At 49.5% G+C, this 21066-nt stretch overlaps 7 protein-coding genes across 7 annotated transcripts; 4 read left to right on the top strand and 3 right to left on the bottom strand.

Moving 5' to 3' along the window:
* Window positions 1-1472: 1472 nt before the first annotated feature.
* FSST1_012101 (uncharacterized protein) lies at window positions 1473-2600 on the bottom strand (the record flags this gene model as incomplete). Its single annotated transcript, XM_083235296.1, has 3 exons — window positions 1473-1877; window positions 2005-2430; window positions 2547-2600. The coding sequence occupies 3 exons, from the start codon at window positions 2598-2600 to the stop codon at window positions 1473-1475; spliced, it is 885 nt and encodes a 294-aa protein (XP_083081797.1).
* Window positions 2601-4227: 1627 nt separating this feature from the next.
* On the top strand, window positions 4228-6724 carry FSST1_012100 (kinase-like domain-containing protein; the record flags this gene model as incomplete). Its single annotated transcript, XM_083235295.1, has 2 exons — window positions 4228-6312; window positions 6371-6724. The coding sequence occupies 2 exons, from the start codon at window positions 4228-4230 to the stop codon at window positions 6722-6724; spliced, it is 2439 nt and encodes an 812-aa protein (XP_083081796.1).
* Window positions 6725-7695: 971 nt separating this feature from the next.
* FSST1_012099 (SWIB/MDM2 domain-containing protein) lies at window positions 7696-9398 on the top strand (the record flags this gene model as incomplete). The annotated part of the gene is made up of 4 exons (XM_083235294.1): window positions 7696-7777; window positions 7870-8144; window positions 8201-8833; window positions 8886-9398. The coding sequence occupies 4 exons, from the start codon at window positions 7696-7698 to the stop codon at window positions 9396-9398; spliced, it is 1503 nt and encodes a 500-aa protein (XP_083081795.1).
* A 380-nt stretch (window positions 9399-9778) lies between these two features.
* Window positions 9779-11058, bottom strand: FSST1_012098 (Mo25-like protein; the record flags this gene model as incomplete). Its single annotated transcript, XM_083235293.1, has 4 exons — window positions 9779-10243; window positions 10303-10784; window positions 10848-10905; window positions 10954-11058. 4 exons carry the CDS (start codon window positions 11056-11058, stop codon window positions 9779-9781), a joined length of 1110 nt encoding a protein of 369 aa, XP_083081794.1.
* A 1274-nt stretch (window positions 11059-12332) lies between these two features.
* On the top strand, window positions 12333-15819 carry FSST1_012097 (isoleucine--tRNA ligase ILS1; the record flags this gene model as incomplete). The annotated part of the gene is made up of 5 exons (XM_083235292.1): window positions 12333-12407; window positions 12472-12825; window positions 12883-14584; window positions 14677-14693; window positions 14752-15819. The coding sequence occupies 5 exons, from the start codon at window positions 12333-12335 to the stop codon at window positions 15817-15819; spliced, it is 3216 nt and encodes a 1071-aa protein (XP_083081793.1).
* Window positions 15820-15926: 107 nt separating this feature from the next.
* On the bottom strand, window positions 15927-16209 carry FSST1_012096 (uncharacterized protein; the record flags this gene model as incomplete). The annotated part of the gene is made up of 3 exons (XM_083223748.1): window positions 15927-15947; window positions 15997-16092; window positions 16144-16209. The coding sequence occupies 3 exons, from the start codon at window positions 16207-16209 to the stop codon at window positions 15927-15929; spliced, it is 183 nt and encodes a 60-aa protein (XP_083081792.1).
* Window positions 16210-16753: 544 nt separating this feature from the next.
* FSST1_012095 (uncharacterized protein) lies at window positions 16754-20409 on the top strand (the record flags this gene model as incomplete). Its single annotated transcript, XM_083235291.1, has 2 exons — window positions 16754-16910; window positions 16961-20409. The coding sequence occupies 2 exons, from the start codon at window positions 16754-16756 to the stop codon at window positions 20407-20409; spliced, it is 3606 nt and encodes a 1201-aa protein (XP_083081791.1).
* Window positions 20410-21066: the final 657 nt, after the last annotated feature.

Raw genomic sequence — 21066 nt, 5'->3', positions numbered from 1 at the left:
AGGAGGATGTGATATACGCGACAGGCGAGCGTGGGCAAGCTAGGTAGGTAGGTACTAGGAGGTAGAGTGAGAGAGTTCGTGATAGAAAGGAAAGTTCAATTAAGAGATCGAGACCAAATTGAAGTATGTGATGGGTGAGTTATGTGAAAGAAGAGAGAAGAGGAGGAAATGAATAAACAGAAGAAGGAGGATTAAAAGCTGTGAAAGAATGCGAGGGGACGACTGGTAAAAGAACCTGTGAGAGCGACGGGAGAGGAAGAGACGAGAAGAGAAGGGGCGTGAGTGTGAGTCCAGTGTGAGTGGCTCTTTACCCCAGGTTGAAGTGCTCTTTTTACCACCCACCCATGCAGCCTCACTCCGATCTCCAACAGCTATGTAAAAGTTGGCACTGTACGTTGGTCTCGCGAACGGCGAAAGCCGTAAAGAGGTACTTCAAAGCAATAGTGCTATGGCGGTATCCCTTGATAACCTTTAACAGTGGTCTGTAGCTAACTCGGCAAGCTGCAGCTGGGTCCATGCTAGACAGTAAGCACACAGTAGCACGCCATCAGCTTATCGCAAACCTCCCGGCCCTTAATGAGGTTTAGCTTGGGGCTAAAGCAACTTGCAGTTGCAGCGCCAGGTACGTACCTGCCGAAGGTAAGTCCCACTCAAAACTGCGCTTGACCCCTTCCAGGTTGCGTAATTGTTAAGGGTCCCATCCCCGTAACGGGAATAGCGTGTCAGCGGGTCTCGAGCATCTCCCGAACGGTCATCTGGTTGGATGGCCAACGTTTTGAACTTTTTTCAGTTGCCCCGTGCCACTTTGAGCCGAGCCCGTAAGCCCAGCTCAGCCAAGTTTTTTCACCTGTGATCCGCTGTCGCCATTGACCAATCTAAGTCCGAAGATATTCCAGGCTGATCCACACGCCTTCCGCCCAGTCCGAGTCAGTTTAAGTCACTTTCAACTTCGATTGGGTACAGGCAGTAGTAATACGTGCCTCCTCCCTCTGAGCCTGTTTGCATGTACGTACTCTGTACCAGTCCTTTGAAACTGAGGTGAGTGGAGACTTAAATTTCTGTGCCTGAGGTAGCCAGGCACGTCCGCACAAAGCTTGCCTACTGGAATTTTCGTTGCCGCGAGACTGGGCGTTCTGCCACCACGTACCAGTTGCAGCTGGAGAGAGCCCGGAGACAGCCGGACCAACGACCAACAGGACATTCGGCAATTGTTTGCGAGGAAGCCCTAGTTACTGAGAGACCGCCCGTCTGAAACTGCACACTCGATGGAATTTTGATATCGTCCATTAATAGAAGCTATGATGCGAATGTTTAGTACATACTCTGTACTGCTTCAGTGATCATCCATAGTTAAGCTGGCCAGGCCCAGTTGCCATGACATTATGCTTGATTCATGCCAAACCCATCTTTTCTTCCTTGCATCTATTTGCCTATACTGTTGATCGCCTGACATCACAATGCATCTCGGTAAATCAAATATCGTCAGTGTTTTGTCTGCCTTGGTGTATACCGTGCAGTTCTAGGCCTAACCCTATCAAGCCAGTATCGCGTCCAGCTCGCCTTCGTCTTACGGTAACGGGTGCATCGCCCATATCGGCCACTATGCGTCTTCCTCGAACTGGCGCCGTATAAGCTCCGTTAAATCGGCTTTGATGACGGGCCTCTGGCAGTTGCCTTGGTGTTTGTGGCTGCCTATTCACAGGTAGAGCATCGCTGTATACGGACAAATTCCTTCGTGGGGGTGTAACGTTGAGCTCTTCTGCAATCATTAAGGCTATCGCCTCGACATCTACCGGGCGATTGGTAGTTTCCAAAGAGGAGTCTTGATAACGGTCGTGAGTAGATCCTCGCTCCGAACTGCGCATTGGTACCCCAAGCTTGGACTGTCAGTCAGCTTGCTGTTTGCTCATTTGCCTTGGTGACATAGCGTCTCGATCTCGCTGTAGGTCACAACGAGCACTTGTTGGTGCAAAGAATGACAGCACAACCAAGGGGCCTACTTACAACTGTCGCAAGAAGTTGCTGAACGGTCCTGCCATCGTCGTCACCTTGCGGGATAGCATGGTTGATCATGTTGGCGAGCCGTGAGCGAACAGGTAAACGAACAGCGTCTGCCTCTCCATCGATATCATTTCCAGCCAACGGTGCTGGAGAAGCCAATTCCTCTTCTCTCGGCAATGCATCTTGGGTCAACGAGTTACGGATTCGTTGTCTGCTAGTTGAGTCGGTATCTGGTGTCTGTATACGTGTGTTCATAGCATGTTCGAGGCTGGTTTCCTCATTTCCTAATGCAGTGACGGTCCTGTGTCTCCTGGTTGCGAGGTGCTTTCTGTAACGGCTTCGGCGTTCGGCGTCGGTTATTTCAGACGCCGTAATGGTGATTGCGGTAGGCTTTAATCGGAACATATTGATAACCTTGTCTTCGCCACCCTGTTCCAGTCATCAAACTACAATGATGTTGAGTTGAAATCTTCTTATGTATGGGACAGTACTGGTTTTGGTTGTTTGTTCCTTACAAACATATTTCAGCGATTTCCTCAGCACACCTGTAATTCAGTCCTTGAATCATCGTTGTCTGATCGGGCAAGGACTTCCCACATCGCTACAGGGTAAGTGCGGTCGTCGCATATCTATCTACACGCGACTTCGTCTTTAGAAATAGTATCTGGCGCACGGGAAGGATAAATGACCAAGAATACGCGTAGTAGGCGTAGGTAGATAGGCAGCTAGAGGTGAGAAATCAGACAACATACTTAAGTATGTTGCTTTGACAATATGAGAGATCCTCGAACTACACGCAACGGGTTAAACTTATTACATATATCATCGTCGCTCTGTGGCTGGTGGAAAAGTAAAAGTGCCAAAGAAGCAGTCTGATTGCAATGACAAGAGATTCTTTCTCCTCCCCCCCCCCCTTTTAGACCATTACAAGCATTATTATCGTGACGAAATGTGGTGACGATTTCCAAGGGGATCAATTGGCAAAGCAAGTTCTCTGATGAAGAAAGAGTCCGTGTTAAATTGCCTACCCGAGATAAAATACCTTTTTATAGGATAAGCTCGGGATAGAAATCGATCGTATGTGTTATGCACATGACAAGTAGTGGCTTATCTTAGTACCTCACACGGGTATCTATTTTAGGTATATCTCGTAGATATATCTGATACGAACTTGGTGGGAAATGTTGATGAGGATGGAAGCTGATATACCCAAGAATCGACTTCTAATTCGAACGACCTCCAAAAAGAGATCAATGGCCCAGCCGCCCATATACTGGAAGCTTCAGCCATTGTTTAGCGCATTGATAGTCAGGTACCTGATGGATGGGGGCCATTTGCGGCTCACGAGTGATGTGCACCTGGAGCACCCGTGAAATGCTAACTTTGTATTGGAAAGTTATTCAACATGTCATCGGCTTCTGCACTTATCGACCAAGTACTTAGCTAAATGTAGGTTATCTCACTACCTATCTATTCTAGTACTTACTCTATGGGTGCCTGTGGAATATTTTGATCTTCACTTGCTAGGTAGGTAGATATGGATGCATGTTCTGGATAATCAAAAGTTAGCACTAACGAAAGAAGTGTTTCTACTTTGCTCGTTCACTCCCTGGTGCACACGCGCTTAAGTATCAAGAAAAACCTCCAGACATAATACAAAACCGGAAGTTCGCTGGGTTCTCCTTTACTGACCCCTTAAGTTTAAAATACAAGGTTGGCGACGGCCTAAGACGTCCGTCGTCTTTCGCTTCTCTGTACACTCGTAATCTTGAGGTGGGCTGGTACTGAGCTGGGGTAGCCTCGTACCTCAGGGAGCGGAGCGGCCAACCTGCCTTAGGTACTGGACTGTTAATGGATCGCTGCTGGCCTGGCTGTGCTCCAGGTACTTTTTTTACTCAGACAGGTCTCCATAGTTTACAGCCCGCCTCCCGTACAGTACAACGCATTGGATGGAACGCAACGCAATGCAGAGCGAAGCAACAATCCGCCTTTTAACAATTTGTCGCTAACCACCTCACCTATACCAACCTCGTATCTCACCTTGACATCCCTCGCTCTCAACTCCAACGTAGATTGTTCAACATCGGTGATGCTCCAGGGTTCAAGCCGCCGCCAGTGGCCGACCGTCCCTTGCTCACGACTCGCGTTTCTCCTCCCCGTGCGAGTCGAGCTTGAGCCTGCCCACTTCCCCTGAGCATCTGCCACAAGGCTTCTCCATCGCCCACCATGAATGGGGACCTGAGCCTTTCTCAGGCCCTAGGCGGACTGCGCATCGCCAACCCTGACGACGCCGCTGAGGCTGTTAACGCTTCATCAACTACTCCCGTTGGACCCGATTCTACTGCTCAAAATACGTCCCTCTCCGCATCAACGTCAACCTCCGCCCTCCCCTCTACGCCTCAACCAACAGTCACATCGACAACGCCCTCACCTTATGATGCCATTCGTCTCGACCCTATAGATGCCGGCGTCGAATCATCTTTAACCGACCCCAGACTCACCCCATCTGCTCAGTCAACCGACCTTGCTTCAGAAACAAGCCCCTCGAACGGTCCTTCGCAGACATCATCCCAAACGGAGACCTCAAGGACGTCCCTTTACGGCATGCCCTACGCGCCAGAACCTGGCTCCGGTCTCTCTTACCCTGCCAGGGAGTCCAGCCGACGAGATCCCCATCGCTTTAACAAATCGAGTCGACCAGTATCAGGCTTAAACCCTGGCGGCAGTCCGCTACCACCTCGAGGGAGCTCAAGAGGCATGGGTGTAGGATACGCAGCCGGGCCTGGTGGACCACAGCCGAACCAGCCGTACACTGGTGATGCGCCGGTTCCCACCAGTAGAGAAGACTGGCAGGAGCGCGGAGCTGCTGTAGGAGTCCGGCGAGAAGTTGATGCGAATGGGCGTACCGTTGTCCGACAGGTCAAGAAGGGCGTCCGCGACTTTTCCTTTGGACGCACTCTTGGAGAGGGCTCGTACAGCACAGTATTCATGGCGACTGATCGACAAACACTGAAAGAATACGCCGTCAAGGTACTTGAAAAGAGACACATTATCAAGGAGAAGAAGATCAAGTATGTCAACATTGAGAAAAACACCCTCAATCGACTTACCGAGCATCCTGGCATTGTCCGATTATACTACACATTCCAAGACGAGACATCCCTCTATTATGTTCTGGATCTATGTAACGGCGGAGAGCTTCTTGGTGTCCTGAAGAAGACAGGCACTTTCGACATCGAATGCACTAGATTCTACGGTGCACAAATTCTCGATGCCATTGATTACATGCATTCTCGGGGTGTCATCCACCGAGATCTAAAACCCGAGAACGTATTGCTGGATGATCAAATGCATGTCAAGATTACGGATTTTGGAACTGCCAAATTACTGAAGGACCCCCGAGAAGATGGGTCAACCGCATCTGCCAGTGGTGTTCCTGACCCAGGACGCGACGAAGATAGCCGTGCAGCATCGTTTGTTGGCACCGCCGAATATGTGAGCCCTGAACTACTTACACATAAGAATGCTTGTAAGGCTAGCGACTTGTGGGCATTCGGATGCATCATATACCAACTCTTGGCTGGCCGACCACCTTTCAAGGGAGGCAGCGAATACCTTACCTTTCAAAAAATCGTTAATCTCGAATATGAATTCCCCCATGGGTTTCCGCCAGCTGCTCGAGACCTCGTGGAGCGTTGCCTAGTACTTGAACCTGCTAGGCGACTCACCGTTGAGCACATAAAAAACCACGAGTTCTTTGACGGGCAACCCTTTGGAAAAGGTCTCTGGAGGACAAAAGCACCTCGCTTACGCCCTTATGTAGCGCCCCCGCAAGAGCCGCAGGTCATCCAGCTGAACGGCTTTCCCAACTCTGCGAACCCGACCAACAACTCGAGAGCACCCCCTGGGCCACAGGCTGCCCCTTCTAATGGGAGCAATCGGCCTTCTAGAATAATCACCGAACTCCCTCCCCCCACACAACTTGACATTGAGTGGTCGCCTGTGTTGACTAAGAACAACGAGCGTATCCTCAAGCTAGGTGACCTCATGGTAGTCTCGACGCCTTTGCCATCAAGCCCCCACGGAAAGGAACCAGGAGAAGGACATAAGAAGTTGTCTCGTTTCTTCATTGGAAGCACAACAAAGAAGCGCCAGCGCCTGGTCATGATTACCTCAAGCGGTCGAATTGTGCTTGCTCCAGCCGGTGGTGAGGAGAAACGGGCAAAGCAGGAGCTGTCCTTGCTCGGTTCAGATTGTTCCTGGAAGACTCAGGTCGATGCAAAGGGGCAAACCGTATGGTGCGTCAATACAGTAAGCAAAACCTCCCATCTGTGGATACTTTGAACATTATGCTTACAATCACATACAGGGTGGTCACCATTATACATTTGAAGAGGCCAAATCCTCATCAACTCCACCGGAAGGCGGTTCAGCCGCCGCTGATTGGGTTGAGTGTTTGGAGCGGGCCAGAGATATGGCGCTTTCTCAGAGCATGGCCACTTCCTATGGAGGCGACAGTGGGTTTGCCGACATGTCGTCTCAAGTATCGAGTCCTTCGAGTACGTTAGGGGGGCCGGGCAACTACTCTGAAGGGTTTGGAATAAGTGATCGACAGGGACGGAACCATCTGAGTAAGAATCAGGGGAATGCTGAAGATCCGGCACCTAAGCGCAACCGGTTCAGCAAGAGACAATCAAGGAATGGTCTCGGCTCTGCATTCTGAGGAGTTACCGACGAAACTGCATGGATGAACTCGAGGTGCTCATGAGTTGTGGACTATTTCAGTCGATCTCATTTGGCATTTAACCCCTCGTCGATTACATCCAGTAAGTTGATGGCATTGAGAGCGCGGCGTCTTAATTGAGGAGTTTTAATCATCTGAGCGGACTGGCCAATGCATTGTTTTGGGGTGCATTTTATTTGAACTGGGGGACTGGAAGGGGAAGAAGGGCAAAGCAGCTACGTGGTTGTTGACGGATGAATTGCATGGTCTCAGACTTCTAGATTTCAAGAAGCTCAATCACTTCACCCTATGGCTATATGCAAGCGTTGGGGAACTGGCCTGGTTTTTGCTTGGTGCCTGCTCGCGCAAAGTGTTCGTGGAGAGGAGCGAAATCTTAGCCCTCTCCGAGAACCCAGTATCTTCTAATCACATACAAAATAACACGTGCTGGCGGAAAGAGGTCGATTTATAGTCGGATCACTGGTTTTACTTAAGTGCTCTCGACAATTATCACACTCACTACCTTGATAGCTATAGAGGGGGTCAATGATAGTTGAGCACTCGATATGCGTAATGTGTTCAGGTTCTAGAGTGTAGAACCTACCTAATAATTAAATTGATTGTCGGGGAGATGTCAGATCCCTTAAAGCTAGTATGAGCCACCTTTTAAGTAGTTTCGAACCACGACTTAGACTACATCTTCAGTTATGCGACATGGTGATTCTTAGAGCCATGGTTCATGCCAAGCTGCCCGGTTGTATAGGGCAATTACCCAGTAGATATTAGGGGTCTAGGGGCTGAGGTGCCGGCAAGTAATACGTGCCCGCCCACATTGCTTGGATAGATCACGTGAGCATTCCTAGGTATCGATTTCTCGCGGCGCAATGCCATGCGACGCGACACGATCAACGTGAAATTCCACCAGCCGACACTTATCGAACCCCAACGCAAGACCTTGGAATTTCGGCAAAATGCAGCCCCAATATCGCGCCTATGCGCAGCACGTTCCCCAACGGTCCCCTCATGCGACGAACCAGCGACGAGGTGGAATTGGTACGCTCTTTGTTAACACAATCTATACCGTTGCCTATCCCAACCCCGGGCACATCCCATGTATCTGCCTGCTAACAAGAACTTCTTATTAGGTCCTATGATGTCTTCTGGGCCTCACCCTTCTGTTCCCCTCACACAGGCACAGATTGCCCAACAACAACAGGCTCAGGCCCATGCCAGTGAGCTTGCCAAGCGACGTAGTCGAAAGCCTACCGATAAAAACATCCCTGAAGGAGTTGAGGATAGCATTGTTGATGCAGATGGCGTCCAACGATACAAAGACCTGCGGGATGTCGAGCGACGGCTTGATGCAACCATCACGCGAAAACGCCTAGACATTGTTGATTATACGAGCCGCGGATCCAAGGTTAGTTTGAAACTCGTCCAGACCTGATATGAAACACCCATTGAACGATCATCTAGAGATACAAAACATTACGAATTTGGATCAGCAACACGGTAGAAGATCAAATCTGGCAAAGCAACGGACTGAACTCCGACTCATTCGACTTTACCCCCAGCATGGAGGCTTCTTATCGAGTTAAAATTGAAGGCCGTCTCCTTGACAACGAAGACGACGAAACTGAGCAACCCGCGACCCAGGACGCCGTGGACGATGAAGGGAAGGACCCAAACGAGTCGGCTTCCAAGCGAAAACCCGCAGAGAAGCCTCGATTCTCGCACTTTTTCAAGTCTCTGACTGTCGACTTCGACCGATCATCCCATTTCCGAACTGGCAACGAGCAAATAGTCGAGTGGAAGAAGCCCGATGCTTCAGCCCGAAACCAGCCCGCTGCCAGTCTCCCTGCTGCAGCAGATTTTGATGAACTCACTTTCAAGAGAAATGGAGACGAAAACCAGAACATTACCATCAGCCTGTTCCGCCAAGAATCCCCCGAGAGATATCAGTTGAGCCCTGAGCTTGCTGATGTCGTGGATATGAAAGATGCTACCCACCAAGAGGCGGTCATGGGTCTCTGGGAGTACATCAAGTTGCTTGGGTTGCAAGAAGATGAGGAAAAGCGTAATTTTCGCTGCAACGAGCCTCTGAAGAAGGTAGGTTTCTTTCTAATCTCTGCTGTGAATACAATCCTGACCATACATACAGGTTATAAGACAAGGTGATATCGGTCACATCCCTCTGCTCAACGATTATGTGCAACAGCACCTTCGTCCTCTTGAACCCACCCGCCTACAGTACACCATCCGAGTTGACCAGGAATTCCACAAGGACCCACAACACACGATTTATGATATCCAGGTCCCCGTGGAAGACCCGCTTCGTGACTCCCTACTGCCTCTGCTCAACAATCCACAGTATATCGCAATGCTCAAGGAGGTGACGGGGCTTGACGACCAACTTGCTCGCGTAGTTCAAGCGATCGCTGTATCAAAGGCCAAGCACTCCTTCTTCGAATCTCTCAGCAAGGATCCGGCCAACTTTATCAAAAACTGGCTGAGCTCGCAAAAGAGAGACCTTGAAGTGATTATGGGAGAAGCACCAAGAGGAGGCGGAGAGCACGCATCGGGAGACGAATGGCGCCGCGGTGGAATAGATAGTGTGTGGGCCACCGAGAACGCTCGCGAGAGCGTCAACGTCTTGCTTTCCAAGCAGCGTTGAACAACACTGAGTGCCATCGGTTTGCTGAAGCGGCGAATACCGACTGCACTGGGAGTTACTGAATTTTAGACTACATACTGGGAACAAGGGGCGTTCGGAGCGTCTTTTGTATAATAATATCATGAGCCAAGATCGGCGGAACGACATTCGTGTCCTGATGCAGTCAATGCCACGGCCACGAGCGCTAAGATACTGTAGGGGATAACAAATATGAGAAAGGGTAAAATATGCAATGCCATTGTGATAAAACAGAAAACTGCGCCCTTTTAGCCTCACATACCGTCGCCAATGAGTGAAAAGCACGGGGAAATGCCGCCTGATTGCAAAAATGTATGGTGATGAGATGTCATACCGCGCCGAGTACAACAGCACACTACCGGTTACCGCTGAGGAGGAACGGGAACGGCCGGCATGTTGCGAATCTGCTTGATCAAAAACTCTCTCTCGTCGATGAATTGCTCGTCATCTGTCCGATCCTCAAGAAAGTGGGAAAGGAAAGTAAGGAGCTTATCGCGATTCATGAGAAGTATCTTCTGGACAGCAATGGACTTGTGCGGGTTGGCAACAAAGACCTTGAATACATGGAACCCTTCGTACTGGACCATTTTCCTATCATCGCGCAGGAGGTTCATGCATATTTTGAGATGCTCGCCACGGTCAACATAAGCAGTCATTACGCTATAGTTGGAGCGATCCAGCAGGATCTCACCCAGAAGCTTAATTGATTGACGTTTGGTCACGTAGCTGTTTGACTGGACCAGGATATTGTTGTATTTGTCGAAGAAAAGTTCAAAGTTGGCGGATAAGTACCTTGGTACAAGATCCTTGTGGCGCGTTAGGAGTTCCTACAAGGGAGTCAGTGTCTGCATTCGATGTAGTCAAGATGTGGCCAAAGAAGGCTCACCCGGAAAGTAGTAAAAGCATCGGCTGCCACCTCGAAGGAGCTCTTATCTACCCAATCGAAGAATCTCCAAAACACGCCTCTGCCACTTTGGGGCCGGTCACGGTCAATGGCGTTAAGTCCCTTGGAACTTGAACCAGGCTCGTCTCCGTCATCATAGAGAATGATAGCAGCTGCTGCCTCGTTCTTTAGCAGCTCTCGAAGTACAGAACCAGCTGGCGTGGCGCTCTCCTTGTGATCGTAGCCACGACATAGCTCGACTAAGACTTGAGGACGGTTGCACACAACGTAAGACAGTGCAAGAGGATCGCTCTTTGGGGCGGCGGTGGCGGGGCGGAAACGGAAGACGTAGGAGAAGATCACCTGCGTATCTTTACGTGACTCGAACGGCAAGCGGAAGAGGTTGACGGCTAGGAGGTGGAGGAGGTCTTCGTCGATGAGACCAGTTACAAGCTGCAGGATTTGTTCTGGGGATGTATCGGCCTCTTGGGAGATGTCTCAGCCATTCATCCAGGGGTTCGCACGGCAGGTGAGGGAGAGGGGCATACCAGGAGTGCCTTGAAGGATGGTCTTCATTTGGCTCAGAACTCGGGCAAGCTCTTCGGCCTTTGAAAGTCATTATTTGGTCTCGAATCGATATGATAGGGTCACTACCTTGGACGGACCTTGCGGCCCCTCAAGCTTCAAGACATGTTCGCGTGCTTGCTTGGGGAGATCAGCGACTGTGCGTGTCCGGGCCCTACCAAACAAGAACGACATAGCTCGAGGTAATGGACCACGATTATGTTAAGAATGCAGAGCTCTCTGTAACAAGGCAAGAATTTGGACACTGTCGAGATGTGGTTCGTCTGTGATTACTTGGTGGTCGGCAGCATTCGACGTCAGACTTGTTATCGATAGCGGTATGGGTCTCAAGGACCTGGAAACATAAAATGCTTAAGTACTAATTTGGCGAGTAACGCCGAATGGTGCTGAAGAATTCTCAAGTCAGGAGCAACAAAAAGCAAGCGAAGGACGAGATGAATAGTGTTGGCGGAGTCTGGGCTAAACAATGTCGGAGTGGGTTAACGGTTGACGACAATCAGATACATGGGCTGTCAATATCAGCTATACTAACTTACCAAGGTTGCTTGGGGTTGTTGTTTGGATTCCATCTGCAGGTGGCAACCACGCACGCGCCACATCAAGCCCCGGTCATTTTTAGTGTTAGAGCTTTAAAGTGACACAATCGCTAATCTCAACAGAAGTCCCGTCTTACTATTAGATAAGTAGGTAGTTTGTCGTAGAATTGAATATATGGAGCAAAACACACAAGCGTGATTATAGCCTGATTCCAGCAACCTGACTCACATTTGACTTCGGTGGCATCTTAAGCCGAGTTACTCCCGTCGCATAGGGTCTCGAGATATTTCTAGGACCTGCACCCATCCATTTGCGACAATCTATTAAGTTAATAGGAGGTAGTCAGGTAATTAATTACCTATCGAGTGAGTTACAGCCTTAAGCCCGCTCAACCTATATTACCTTCTATCTTGGTGATATCAAGTTAGAAGAGTTTTTACTCTCATAGTAGGTAGTAGGTACAATACCTAGAGAGCCTCAATAAGCAAGCACTTAGTACCTTAGTACTATGGAAGGTCCATAGGTACCTACCTAGGTAGGTAGGTAGCCCCCGAAAGTCGGCCGACATGGAAGGACCCCTCCATCCCGGGCAGGCGCTGTAGACCAACGCGGGGCACACATTCCTCTACCCCACTTTCTGCTCATCCTCTTGACTCACCCACCATCCCAAGGCATCTTTTTCTTAAACCTGCCCCTCCATCGACGATTTGCATTGTCGCTTGGCGTACATTCTCAAGGTCTTCTGTGCGCTGACCAGACTGCCAGGCGAGACTTCTCAAACGGTGAGTAGGTCCAAGATCCCTTTGATATTAACGACGAACCCGTTCTTCCGCTCTGAGCTCCCCTACCTTGCCGTTTTAGTTTGTCCTGGACTAAACCCTCGTTCACGTGTAGTCAAACCATCAGTTACTATGTCCATCGACTTTCCCAAGGAAGAGGAGGCTGTCCTCCAAAGATGGCGCGAGATCGATGCTTTCCTCCGACAGGTTCGTACTGCCCTGCAATGCAGACTCTATCGAATGATTCCCCTGACTCAAGTCATCACTATAGGTAGAACTATCTGAAGGTCGGCCTCGCTACACTTTCTACGACGGACCTCCTTTTGCGACCGGCCTCCCTCATTACGGACATCTTCTTACTTCCACCATCAAGGATGTCATCCCCCGATACTGGTCCATGAAGGGCTTCCATGTCGAGCGTCGTTTTGGTTGGGATACACACGGCCTCCCTATCGAGCACGAAATTGACAAGAAGCTTGGAATCTCCGGAAAGGCTGCTGTCATGGAACTTGGTATTGCCAAGTACAACGAGGAGTGTCGTTCTATTGTTATGCGCTACGCCAAAGAATGGCGACAAACCGTCGAACGGTTGGGTCGCTGGATTGACTTCGACAATGATTACAAGGTGAAGAAGTCCACAACTATTTGTATGATATCAGGTCACTAAAACGCATCACTACAGACTATGGACCCTAAATTCATGGAGTCCGAATGGTGGGTTTTCAAGCAATTGTTCGACAAGGACCAAGTTTACCAGGGCCACCGAGTTATGCCCTACTCTACTGTCCTCACCACTGCTTTGAGTAACTTCGAGGCCAACCAGAACTACCAAGACGTGACTGATCCCGCCGTTGTCGTTACATTCCCTCTTGTAGATGACCCCGAAGTGAACCTGCTTGCCTGGACAACTACTCCCTGGACACTGCCATCGCATCTCGGACTTGCAGCACACCCCGATTTCGAGTACGTTAAGATCCTAGATGAGAAGACCGGAAAGACATATATCCTACTTGAAAAGCTTCTTGGAACCTTATACAAGGACCCCAAGAAGGCCAAATTCAAGATTGTGGAGAAGATTCTCGGCAAGGACATGTTGGGATGGAAGTACACCCCTCCGTTCAACTACTTCTACGACGAGTTCAAGGACATTGCCTTCAAGGTCCTGAATGCCACCTACGTTACTGATGACAGTGGTGTGGGAATTGTCCACCAAGCTCCAGCATTCGGTGAGGACGATTACAATGTTGCCGTCGCCGCAGGCATTGTTACTGAGAACCGACCACCTCCTGATCCTGTTAATGACACCGGCCACTTCACTGACCGAGTTTCCGACTTCAAGGGTATGCATGTTAAGGAAGCTGATAAGCACATCATCAAACACTTGAAGAACACGGGCCGCATCGCCAACGAGTCTCAACTCAAGCATTCTTACCCAATGTGTCCTCGCTCAGACACACCCCTGATCTACAGGGCCGTTCCTTCCTGGTTCATCCGTATTCCCGACATCATTCCCGACATGCTCAAGAACATTGAAGAGACACGTTGGGTCCCATCGTTTGTCAAGGAGAAGCGGTTCGCCAGCTGGATCGCCAATGCTCGTGACTGGAACGTCAGCCGAAACCGATACTGGGGCACACCCATTCCTCTGTGGGTTAGCGATGATCTTGAAGAGAGAGTCTGTGTAGGAAGCGTCCAAGAGCTCCGTGAGCTCAGTGGTTACCAGGGCGATCTCTCTGACCTTCACCGCGACAAGGTTGATCACATCACGATCCCTAGTAAAATGGGCAAAGGTCAGCTGAAGCGTATCGAAGAGGTATTCGACTGCTGGTTCGAGTCTGGAAGCATGCCATACGCTAGTCAACACTACCCCTTTGAGAATGTCGAAAAGTTCGAACAGTCATTCCCTGGAAACTTCATTGCGGAAGGTTTGGACCAGACCCGTGGATGGTTCTACACCCTGACAGTTCTGGGTACTCACCTGTTCGGCAAATCGCCATTCAAGAACTGCGTTGTCAACGGAATTGTGCTTGCAGAGGATGGCAAGAAGATGTCAAAGCGACTCAAGAACTACCCTGATCCTGCTATCGTCATGTCGAAATATGGATCTGATGCTCTTCGACTCTACCTTATCAACTCGCCTGTTGTACGAGCCGAGCCACTGCGATTTAAGGAGTCCGGCGTTAAAGAGGTTGTCCAGAAGGTTCTCCTCCCTCTTTGGAACAGCTACAAGTTCTTCGAGGGCCAGGTTGCTTTGCTCAAGAAGGTCGAGAATGTCGACTTTGTCTGGGATCCCAAGTTGGAGGCTACAAACAGCAACGTCATGGACAGATGGATTTTGGCATCTTGCCAGTCGCTGTTGGCGTTTGTTAACCAAGAAATGGAGGGTAAGTGTCGCGAACCCCATATTTATGAGTCCCTACATGTTCCATTCCCGCAAACCATTTTACTGTTTCTGGACGTAGCTAACTTTATGCAGCCTACAGATTGTACACGGTAAATACATAAGCCCCTGTGTATTAGAATCCGACAGACTCATGCTGATTGTTTTTAGGTTGTCCCTCGACTTTTAGGTCTTATTGACAATACCACAAACTGGTACATCCGATTTAACCGAAAGCGACTCAAGGGAGAGAATGGCCTTGATGACACTCTGCACGCCTTGAATGCTCTATTCGAGGTGCTCTTCACTCTTTGTCGTGGCTTGGCTCCCTTTACGCCTTTCCTCACAGACACCATCTACCTCAAGCTCCTGCCTCACATCCCTAAGGAACTCCAGGGCGACGACCCTCGTAGTGTTCATTTCCTACCATTCCCCGATGTGCGTCAAGAGTTGTTTGATAAGGAGGTGGAGAGACGTGTCGGTCGTATGCAGCGTGTCATTGAACTTGCTCGCGTGTCGCGTGAACGCCGCACCATTGGTCTCAAGCAACCGCTGAAGACCCTCGTGGTGCTTCACTCCGACCCCCAGTACCTGGAAGATGTAAAGTCGTTACAGAATTACATCAGCGAGGAGCTGAATGTACGAGATCTTGTGCTTTCTAGCGACGAATCCAAGTACAACGTGCAGTACAGTGTCACCGCAGACTGGCCTGTGCTTGGAAAGAAGCTCAAGAAGGACATGGCCCGTGTCAAGAAGGGCTTGCCTCTTCTTACCAGTGATCAGGTCAAGGGATACCTCCAGGACAAGCACATCGATGTTGACGGCATTCGTTTGGAAGAGGGTGACCTCGTTGTGCGCCGAGGTGTCAAGGAGGACGAGTCCTCGAAGAACTTCGAGACCAACACGGATAGTGAGGTGCTCACTATCCTCGATACAGAGATCCACCCGGAACTGGTAGCAGAGGGTCTTGGCCGTGAGATCATCAATCGTGTGCAGCGACTTCGAAAGAAAGCAGGACTCGTGCCTACGGACGACATCAAGATGGAATACAGAGTTATTGCTGACCCCGAAGATGTGGGCTTGTCAGGTGCTTTCAAGTCGCAAAGTCCTGTTTTTGAGAAGGCCTTGCGCCGCCCTCTCGAGGAGGCAAGTGCTGAATCCCAAACTGAGGCTCTCATTGCAGAGGAGGAGCAGGAGGTCCAACAAGCGACATTCATTCTCAGATTACTCAAGCTGTAAATGTTGAGAGCCTCTTTAGAATCTTGCAGATTAGAGAATATGTAAAAAAGAGAAAGAACCAATTATGACATTGTTCAATATTTATGACAGCTACTCGTAGAAGCAAGCTATGGTTTCTTTGATGCTGCCTGGAGAAGGTCAGGAAGTATACGCTATTTCAAGATCGAGTCATCTTACCAAACAACAATCTTTGAGCCTCATAAACTCCTTGACACACTTATCTTTGTGTACGGCGTTGTAGTCGGCAACAATGCATCTACCATAAGACGTGGCCTGTTGGCAAGTTAGTGGCAAGATTTGGAAGATAAGTGAAGAGCCACATACCTCTGCAGAGCATTGTGAGACTGCTTTGGCAAACTTTTGGATGGGACGAGTTTTTTGCTGGTTCATGGTGACTTGCTAACGGGGTCAAGATGCGTGATGGCAGTACTGGTAGGTTGTGTTAGAACTTGGGAAAATTAAGTGGTGACGACTGATATCTGCCATGTCAATCAGTCGCTGTCACACAGCCGAGTAGTAACTAATGGATGTCTGTTTTTTGTCATCCGAGCCCCACAAGGTCTGTGTCGGTAGTAGTTGGGCACTAGCCACATCCACTTTACACGTCAAAGCTCCGGGCAAGGATCTCCGACTGTATCGCGACCGCGTATGTTTTTCTTTGTTGAATCTCACATTGCGCTTGTTTGGATACCGCCCTCATCGGAGATCGAAGACGCACTTACTTCGACTGCGCTGCAAGTAAATCTTTTGTTTAATTCTCCACCTGGCTTCTTCTGATCGCTGACTGTTTTGACGCGCTTTCAAGAGACTCGTTTATACTACTTTCAAAAGTCTGCGGTAGCTTAATTGCCCTGAACCATCGAAGCAAAAAACTGCGCCTTATTGACTATGGGCCAATGACGGACGTGGGCAACTCGCCAAAGTTCCTCTGCTCATGCCCTCAAACCTCTCACGCCCGGTCTCAAATGCGACTTCATCAGCAGCGTCGATGTCACCGGCTGCGCATAGAGCGGTCTCGCCATCAGACGATGGCCGATCAAGTAATGCCAGTCGGGCACCGTCAAGCCAGGACCCATACTACTCCAACGAAGGTCCGTATCACTCTCGCAGCGCATCTTCAGCATGGCATTAACCATATTAGACATAGCTACATTGCATGCGGTAGTTGTCGCTGCCCAGGAATTTCTCGACTCGGCGCCTGAACCCAAACCTCTACCGGCGGCTGCGTTATTCAAGGCATACGATGTCATACTCCCCACGTATGGAATCGATCCAGATTCAGATCATCACTTATCAACTTTTGTCTTCCGCGTAGGCGGCGAGCAAGGCGAAGGCAGCCTGCTTGATAAGTTTCAATCCATCCTGAACCGAATGGGCATTGTGTTGGAGTTTGGTGATAATACGACAGTTTCGGTTCGCACTTCAGCCTCCCTATCCCCGGCGGCATCCTCGACAAGTCGTCAAAGTAATGCATCCATACAACAGAAAGAGGCCCAACAGGGCGGCCAGCAGAATGGTCATGCTACCGCCGAAGTGGAAGCACCCCAGCCACCCCCTTCATCCTCTCCGCTTCCATCGCCTTCACCATCGCCGCCGCCAAGATCACCGTATCACGAGCAAGATGAGCAGGATTTCTCTGAAACTGATGAGGAGGATGGCGCTTATGAAGAAATGCGAAAGGCAGTTGTATCCTCAGCTATGAACCGTTGGCGTTCGTTGGTTGCAAACCGTCGAGCACAGCCCGCGCAACGGATACCTTCATTTCCAAGCATTCCCGAGGAAGCCTCTACCGATGTCAGGAACTTTGAGGCCTACTCTTACGATGGAAAACCTGCAGCGACTGTAAACGGAACCACAACGTCGGTGCAAGTGAATGGCATTGGGTCGCATAGTCAAACTTCCTTGAAGGAATCGACCGATATACAAGCAAAGCCAACGTCGACTCAATCGTTCATGCACCAGCCTCTTACAGTTCTTAGCAATGTTATCCGATCAACGGCAACCCTAATTCGAGACAATGCACCGCAAGTTATGCACGACGAAGAACACTCACTACATGACAATGAAGTGCCGCAAAGTCCCAGGGAGGAGCCCGCTGACAGGCCAGAAGCTATGGAAGAGGCGCCATACAATTGCATACATAATGCAAAAGAAGTGCATTCCCCTACGATAGTGGTACAACCCAGCACGGTAACTCATAACGAGGGCACAGTTGCTCATCATTCCGCACCCCAAAAATACCCGGAAGACACGCCGCCGCAGCAAGTAGCGGCCGAGGACGATCTTTTAACACCCGAGCAGCAGATCGAGTTAGAAAAAGAACACAGTCGGCTGCTCAAACGTGCCAGCAGAGCTCGTGAAATATACCTTGCGAGCAAGGTCTTCAACCACTGGGCTGATCGTACTGCGCGCCGTCTTGAGAGAGATGCTGTCGCAAGACGACATATGATACGCTTTCGTTACTTTCGGTCTTGGAGTCAAGCCCCTGCGCTTCGGGAACCCACTATTGATCATATGAGGATAGCTGTCATTGTGAAAAAGTGGCAGCGGGGTGTCGCAAAAGAGGGGAGCCTCCAAGAGACTGCACGAATGGCCGCTTGGGCTTACGAGCTTGGAAGAATCCAGCATGTTCTCGATTGCTGGCATTGTCATCGCCTCAAAAATCTAGGCTACCAAATGACAGCTTCGCGTAGTAGATCAGGGGCGATCTCAAAGTGGTTGTCGAAGGCTTCTCATGATGAGGCTCTTCAGCAGGCCATACGGATCCAATCAAGTCTGCGACTTCGAGTAGATGCCACTTACCAATGGCAAAGCCATAAACAAAGGGAAACCCGGCTATCAGTTACTTCCCGGCGTATCGGGGAGATTCAATATTCTTTCACCTACCTACGAGAATGGTGGGACCAGGCTGAGACCAGACGAAAGGCGATTGATTACCGCCAGCAACTTGTGGCTAAGAAGGCCAACTTCACTTTTGACCAATGGAACCTCAGAGCCAGAGCTCAAGCTTTTCAATGGAGGCGGGAGTATCTTCAGGTTGAGCGGGCGTTCGATCGATGGCTTCAGTGCGCGGAACAGGATGGAGACATGGCAAGGAGAACAGAAGAATACTATGAGGAACAGGCCAAGGCCAAGGTTCTAAGGAACTTTAAAAGACTTCAGTATGATTCTTCCCAAATGGTACGCTTGGAAGCCCGAGCTCGTCTATATCTCGGAGCAACTACAGTGTTGCGAGTCTTCGATCGAACGATAAGGAATCGTAGAGACCAAGACAAACGGCATATTAAGAGATATCTGATGGCACGATACACACAAGTGTCGTCTGCTAGGAAGAAGCGCAATTGCTTCAATGCTATTGATAAATGGAAATCCTTGGCTGCGGAGGACCGAGTTGAAAGTGATATGGCACAGGAACTGCTAGCCCGGAAGGTATCGCATCAACTGACGTTGACAGTCGATACGTGGATAAACCAGGCGGATATGGACCAGCGGCACATGCAGGCTTCACAGCTTCATCGCGCGCACGAATGGTTAGAAGCCTGGAAGGTGTACGCCAGAGATCTGGAGCAGCAAGACACTGAAGCCTGGCAACTTTGGGCAGCTGACAAACAACGCCAATCCCTGAAATCTTGGTCGATTGCATCGTTGCAGCAGAGTGGACAGGCTCACACAGCGTTGGAGGTCCAAAAGAAGCACGAACGTGAGAGACGCAACCGAGTCTTGCAGTATTGGAAGCAGCGAGACGACAGAATTCGTACTACTGTGCCTGAGACTCGCCCATATCCAAACACGTTACCTACTGCGTGGCCGCGTGGTGGCTGGAGGATGACTTCTGCAAGGCGCTCCATGGCCAATCGCAATGACCGAGGTTACGATTACATCAGTACACCACTTGAGACACCAACTCGATGGACTGGCCAGCCGTTCTCCATGTCGACGATGATGCCGTCAGGATCAATGGCGCCGCTCAGAGAGATCGATGAAAACGACGGAGCATTTTCGCTTGTGGGTGATGAAGACGACATAGAACTGCCAGCATCACCATCCTTGAGGCCTGCCTCTAGAGGTCCTTCTCAATTTTCATCTTTACCATCGACAACTCCTATGGCACCAGTACCTTCGCATTTGGAGCGTGGCGCGCGAGGACGAGGCAGCGCACTCGAACACGGCTTTGCCGTCGGGGGAACGCTACGGCGTTCGCGAATGCCAAAATTCGAATCATCTCAATCAGTATCAGGACTGTCCAAGGCTGACGAAATTTCCGAGTCTGCAGGCTCTAGCAGATTCCATCTCTCGCAACAACCACTCGCTGCTAAGAGATCTTTCGGATTTAAGCCTTTGAATGGGCATATTGCTGGGCCTCAACCCTCCTCGCCAGAGCCAAATCTTCCAGCCATAGGCAGCAAGTCCGTCGGTGCAAAGTCATCCGATATGCAGTCCGCGCCCCCGGCACAACCCGCGAAATTTACACCAGCAAGAAGGTCGGTGCGCATTCAATCACCGAGGACATTGTCTGCTACACCACAAACTCGTCCACTGGGAATACCACGGAACGACCAATTCCGTGGTCGTCCAGGTACAAGCCGATAGCGTAAAACAGTTATTCGTATATATACATGCATGGAGGGCAGGGCAGGTGTGCGTGGAGAAGGTTATTGCAGTTGGGCAGGGCGGTTTTGGGCCAAGGATAATCTGGATGTGTTCATTTTACGTTGGATGACTTGTTTGATAAAAAAAGGATACCCCTTTCCGTTAGTTTCAAGCGAATGCATAACGGCGCTATGCCGATGGTGTTGGACAAGCAATCGTTTTGTTGGATCATTAGTTCTTGAGCTTGAAATTTGAAGTATCAGTTAGCAAAATCCATGTCATTAATAAGTTAAGTTTTGAAGAAGTATCAATACATAAACCAACGGCTACCCTGCCGTTGTTACGACCTTGGTCTGCAAGCAAAGTAAAAACAATACAACTGTTAACTACAGTATATGGATGTTAGTCTCACCAACAAGCTTTCCCGAACACTACAGTATTTGGACAAAAGTCTGACCCCACAGCCCATTTTACACCAAAATACTATATCTTTAAAATTAAATATTAAATTATAAAAAAAATACTATAACTATTTAAAAAAACCTATATATAGAACTTTATAAAGAAAATATTTTTTATATAGAAAGTATTTTTATAGCTATTTTATTAATAAAGTAAATAAGGCTTAAAGTTAAGAAAAATAAAAAAATTAAAAAT

This window comes from Fusarium sambucinum, chromosome III (genome assembly GCF_050947815.1).
Source record: "Fusarium sambucinum isolate potato_lamoka chromosome III, whole genome shotgun sequence".
Lineage (NCBI taxonomy): Eukaryota > Fungi > Ascomycota > Sordariomycetes > Hypocreales > Nectriaceae > Fusarium > Fusarium sambucinum.
The sequence above is the reverse complement of the archived record's forward strand: the minus strand, read 5'-3'. Positions and strand labels throughout refer to the sequence as shown.